This window comes from Phlebotomus papatasi, chromosome 2, assembly GCF_024763615.1.
Source record: "Phlebotomus papatasi isolate M1 chromosome 2, Ppap_2.1, whole genome shotgun sequence".
NCBI lineage: Eukaryota > Metazoa > Arthropoda > Insecta > Diptera > Psychodidae > Phlebotomus > Phlebotomus papatasi.
Window position 1 is genome coordinate 8330541 of NC_077223.1, and position 6000 is coordinate 8336540.

At 38.5% G+C, this 6000-nt stretch overlaps 1 protein-coding gene across 4 annotated transcripts in view; it reads left to right on the forward strand.

Annotated features, from left to right (window-relative positions):
- Nucleotides 1-3705, forward strand: part of LOC129803624 (guanylate cyclase 32E) — a 57109-nt gene extending 53404 nt beyond the window's left edge. For all 4 annotated transcript variants that reach the window (XM_055850326.1, XM_055850325.1, XM_055850328.1 and 1 more), the window contains exons 13-14: nt 1624-3122; nt 3176-3705. In XM_055850326.1, the coding sequence (XP_055706301.1) occupies nt 1624-3122; nt 3176-3398 (1722 nt within the window). In that variant the 3' untranslated portion in view covers nt 3399-3705. The remainder of the gene's footprint in view (nt 1-1623; nt 3123-3175) is intronic.
- Nucleotides 3706-6000: the final 2295 nt, after the last annotated feature.

Below are 6000 nucleotides of genomic sequence, written 5' to 3' on the forward strand. Positions count from 1 at the left end.
GTTCTTCGTAACATGATCACTTGACAAGCATTTCTTGTTCTTTTACAAACATTTGTTCGTAAGGTTCGTAAATGTTTGCAAACAAAAAAAATATTCGTCAAAGGAGAATGGTTAAATCCGGTCCCGGAATCGCCACGAACGGGACCTATGTCAATGGATAGACATTGGTATAGGTAACAACTTTTGTTCTGGGACCAATATTCTAAACCATGGAGGAAAAATTCTAGAGCATAAAAATTTTTTCTTAGAAGGAAGAATGGTCAAAAGTAATATATGGACACCGATTCATCTTTATCTAGAGATGAGAGTAGGCACATTTTGCAGATACTGGTATAAGATTAAAAAATTGCCGGAACCCAGGATGATAAACGCTGGGAGTCCTTGTAAAAAAGCCTCTATCCTTCCGATAAATCACTATTTTGACAACAAATTACGCAAGAACTGCTAAAGCGATCTTAATGAAATTCGGTATAGGGTCAGTGTATTACTTAAACTTTTTATCCATGCATACCACCCCCTCCTCCCAGTCTCCATTCTGATAGCCCCCATACAAAATGAGAGCATTTTACTTTATAACTCCTTTCTGAGAAGAGGTATTTTCAACAATCCTCTCGAAGAACTTTTTGATCGAGCTTGATTGAATGAAAAAAAAACATAAGTAATAACGATAACAATCATTTTCCAGATTTTTTATATTTCATTTTTCGCCTCATTAAGATCTGTTGGTACGTGAAAGATAGAAACATATCCTCATTGTATAATCTAATTGGCATTAGTGGTGATTTTTTTGATATTGTAATGAAGGTTTTGGAGTTGCTTCTCGATTTATTGTCTCCAGAAGTTGTACTAATATGCAATTCAGTGGATTAATAACAATTTGTGCGAAGGAAATTCTTTCTATATTGGGACTATCAGACAGGCGGGTGTTGGGATGGTATTCCAGTTAAAAAGTCTTCCTTAAGCTTTGTTCCCATGTCGAATTTCAGCTTTTTACCTCCTCTCAGAAAGGAATTCTAAGTTAAAATGCTCTCATTTTGTATGGGGGCTACCAGAAGGGATGAAGGGTTTGGTATGCATGGTTAAAAAGTTGTCTTTAAGCCTTGTTACCATGCCGTATTTCAGCATTGTACCTCTGCTCAGAAAGAAGTCGTAAGATAAAATGGCCTAATTTTGTATGGGGGCTACAAGAATGGAGGGTCGGGGGAGGGGGTGGTATGCATGAATAAAAAGTTTAAGTAATACACTGATCTTATACCGAATTTCATCAAGATCGCTTTAGTCGTTCTTGAGTAATTCGTTGTCAAAACAGCGATATTTAACGATAAATGCTTTTTTACAAGGACTCCCAGCCGCTCCCAGCGTTTATCATCCTGGGTTCCGGCAATTTTTTAATTTTATATCAGTACCTACAAAATGCGGCTATACTCTCGTTTGTGGCGATTCCGGGACCAGCGCCTAGTTTTGACCATTCTCCTTTTGTCATTTGTTCGTAAAGTTTTGTCAGACGAATAAAACTGTACGAACAAAAGGAAAGGAATATAAAATGTTCGTCAAGTGATCATGTTACGAATAATGTTTCTGAAAAAAGTACAAACTTTTCCGAACTTGTGTGTACTTTTGTAGGGAATGATCTATCTACATGAGTCCCCATTGAGATACCACGGATCTCTCTGCACAAGTAATTGCTTGATTGACTCCCGCTGGGTGGTCAAAATCAGTGATTTCGGCCTACAGGCTTTCAAACAGGGCTCTGATGACTTTCCTGACCTCAGGAACATGTCATCCAAACACGAGAAACTTCTCTACAGAGCCCCTGAGCTATTGCGAGCCGGATCAGTGGGTGGAGTATCTGGGACATGCAAAGGAGATGTTTACTCCTTCGGAATTGTCCTTTATGAAATCCACACCCGTCAGGGACCTTATGGGGAGGAAGGGAAACAAGTTCTAGAATGTCTTCGAAAGATTCTCAACCCTATGGACCCAACTAATCCCTACAGACCCTGCCTACAACCTCTCGAGTCGTCCTTTGATTGTGTCAGGGAATGTCTCGGGGAATGCTGGGCTGAGCGTCCTGAAGACCGTCCGGACTTCAAGATGATTCGGGCTAAACTGAGGCCTCTGCGAAAGGGTATGAGGCCCAATATCTTTGACAATATGATGGCAATGATGGAGAAGTATGCCAATAATCTAGAAGCCCTGGTCGATGAAAGGACTGATCAATTGCAGGAAGAAAAGAAAAAGACTGAGGCACTTCTGTTGGAGATGCTACCACGTCCAGTGGCTGAGCAACTCAAGAAGGGCAACAAAGTGGAGGCTGAGAGCTATGACATGGTTACAATCTACTTTAGTGACATCGTAGGCTTTACAGCGATGTCAGCAGAAAGTACACCACTCCAGGTTGTGGACTTTCTCAATGATCTCTACACCTGCTTCGATTCCATCATTGGCCACTACGATGTGTACAAAGTGGAGACAATTGGAGATGCCTACATGGTGGTATCTGGGTTACCGATCCGCAATGGGATCTTGCATGCTGCAGAAATAGCTTCTATGTCACTCCATCTCCTGGACGCAGTGTCAGAATTCAAAATCCGTCATCGGCCAAAAGAATCCCTGCTGCTAAGGATAGGGATTCACTCAGGACCTGTCTGTGCTGGTGTCGTAGGGCTCAAGATGCCCCGGTACTGCCTTTTTGGCGACACCGTAAACACAGCCTCCCGGATGGAGAGCACAGGTATGCCTCTGAAGATTCACATTTCAGGGCAGTGCAAGCAACTTCTTGATCGTTTGGGTGGCTATAATTTCCAAGAACGTGGAGTAATCTCCATCAAGGGTAAGGGGGAACAGAGAACTTACTGGCTGGTTGGGGAGAACCCCGAAGCAAGGCTCAAAAGGAACAAAGAACGCAGCGAAAGACGAGGATCGAAAGGACAGAACAAGCTCAAGACGCAGAATTCCTTCAAGCTCTTCGATCCAATTCTGACTGCCGGATTGCCCAGGAGTAGCCTGAAGAACAGAGGGATGCAACAGAGACCATCACTGCCGAGATCATCGAGCCTTGAGTCACCAAAGAAACTTAGATTTGCCAGCAACAATCTCTTAGAACACTACAGTTACCAAAGGTAAGCCCAGGTACAGAGACTATCGAGCAAATTTGAATACCCATCTCTTCCAGATATAGCGACGATGCCCTCCTAGAGGTCACAATATCAGATTCCAGTCCTAGAAAATCCACAAATGGCTCAAGTGACGATTTCGCCTCATCCTGTCCCTGCATCGAGAACCTGTGTTCCCTGGAGGAGAGGCAGGAACTGAAGGATATCTCGACACCGCCATGCTTCAGCCCTACCGTCATCACACCCCTTCTATCCAATAACATTCACAACATCGGCATCTAAGCCCCCCAATCCTTCAGCTTCCTGCACCAGGAAGTCTCCCTGTACTTAACCGAACTCAAAGGAATTCCTGGCTCTCCCACCCTTCCCTGAGAAATTGATCGGATTTAACTATCTCTAGTCGTGAAGATGTAATCTCAATCCAGCGATTTCCATTCCCAATCAATGGAGATTGCTGATTGAGATTAAAGGCTCGTGTATTTTTTGTCATTCGTATTATTTTACAAAAAGTTTTTGAGATGATTGAGATGAAGTGAGTTTAGGACAATGTTTAGCTCTTAAATAAAAATTAGTAAATGTTCTTGGTGAAGCCTCGCTGTTTTAATTTGCTTAAGGAAGGAAGTACTCACCCTCACCAGGCTGTTCTTCTTTTTTGCCTTTTTCCTGGGTCTTGAGAAGTTCTGGAAGAAAACTACACACTACAAGGAATCACTAAACACTTAACTACACATTTTCAATAAAATACTGCGGAAAAATTAACATTTTCACCCGTTTTTGATAAATTTTCACAAGAACAAATTGCGAGTGAAAACAAAATAACAATGGCGACGAGCTTACTGAATCCGCGCCAAAAATTTTTTAGACCACTTCTCCTTTTCAGGAGAAGGAGAAATTCACCACGGAAGCTCATCTCGTCGAATTTCTTCCCGCGAATGTTACTCCTTTTGCAGAAAATTGTTCTTGGAATTACAAAAATATTAAAAGACTTGGAATTAGACACTAAAACGAACGACTAAATAATTAACTCAACAGTTTTGCTAAAATAATCTACGGAAATTAACTTTTTATATTAATTTTTAAAGAATTTTGGCTATAGGACAAATTCATGGCGCCCGGCTTATGGTAAGCTTTTAGTAAGAGAAATTCACCACCGAAGCTTTGGTGGTGAAAAGAGGATGAAAACGTTGAATGATCCAGAATAATGGTAATTTCTCTTTTTTTAAGGTTCAAAATTAGTAGTTTTGAAATTGTTTTTAATTATGGACCTTCTTAAAAAAACAAATAACAAAATTCTTTAGCCTTTATTTCTCAGATTCTAAAAAAAAATGCACAAAAGCTCACATAAATTGAATTCAGACACACAATAGGGGAATGTGGGGCAGCTTTGAATTGGGGCAATTTAGAAATTGGTTTTTTCTCTAACCATCGAGCACCAAATGCTAACCGATTTCAATTCAACTGCAAAGATATGTATTTTCATATGAATTCTGCTGCTAACCTTAAAACGACACTCGCGAGGCAGTACCATTTCCATTTGGTTAGCAGTTTTTCTTCGAGAACTGCTGACCGGTCAGCATATTTTTGCTGATTGACTCAGCAGAAATCTGCTGAAAACGCTGCTTTTTCAGCCAACTATGCTCGCTGGGTATGTTTAAATAGAAATAAGCCATATCATCATGCTCTGGTAAAAATAGGATGATCATTTTGATCCATTTTTGATCCCATTGCAATGGATAGATCAAATTTCAAACTTTGAATGAATATTTATCGTGACAGAACATGTTTTATCGTAAACTTATTACTAACAACATATAGTCAGTTAAATCAACATTTGTCGCAACTTTCTTTTGGCAACTTTTCTGAGCGCCGAATGCGATACTTTTGAGTCAAAATAATAAAAATTGCACTAATAAACTGTAAATCAACTCGAGAAAATCTTTATAAAATGATTTATACTCTGAGATATTGAGATATATGTCCGATGAAACACAATAAGATTTCATGGTGACTTCCATCGTTTGTAAAGCCATAACTTCCGATGTATGGAGATCTTGGAAGTTACGACAATTTTCAAAAATGCATTATAACAATTTCAATGACTCTAGTGATAATAAGCGCTTTTATTTGACTAAATTATTCAATTAAATTCTTATCCCTTTCCCTAAAAGCTTTTATTTCATAAATTTTATTGAATAAATTTTCTGCGCCGCGTCGCTTGTTTTGTTTTGAATTAATGACAGATGGGCCGGGATTTTTTCTCACAAATATTGAATTAAAATTATTTAATGTTGCATTATTCGCACTGTCTTTGGATATTTGGAAGATTTTGTGAACGTTTTAATGAGAAATATTACATTTTTGCTGCAAATTGCAAGCCACGCAAACGAGCAAGAAAAATTACGGCAAATGCTGATTAGAGAAAATCTTGTATGAAAATTTGTCGTAACTTAACCAAAAATGGAAGTTACGACAAATTCTTATAATTTTTTATTAATTAAGGGCACTTACGATAATTTTTGTTTAAAATAATTTTAAATGGGCTTAAAAAAGTTTATTTTTCTCAAGTGCATTTAATAAACAAAATTATGCCGATTCTAAATATGTATATAACCTAAAATCGCAAAAATTAAGTTACGACAAATGCTGATTTAACTGACGATATTTCTGTCATCTAAGTAAACACTAAAGATGACTTCATTGTTTTTATTCGTTTATAATATTCGTTTAGAAAAATTGCATAACCACAGGGCCCACAGGTGATTTCTTTTTCTTTCAGTAATGCATATTTCAAAAATGACTTCACATAATTTGAGTCCAAATGGTAGGCTAACATAATATCTTATAATAATAACATAAAATCAAACATTTCATAATCTCGGTACCT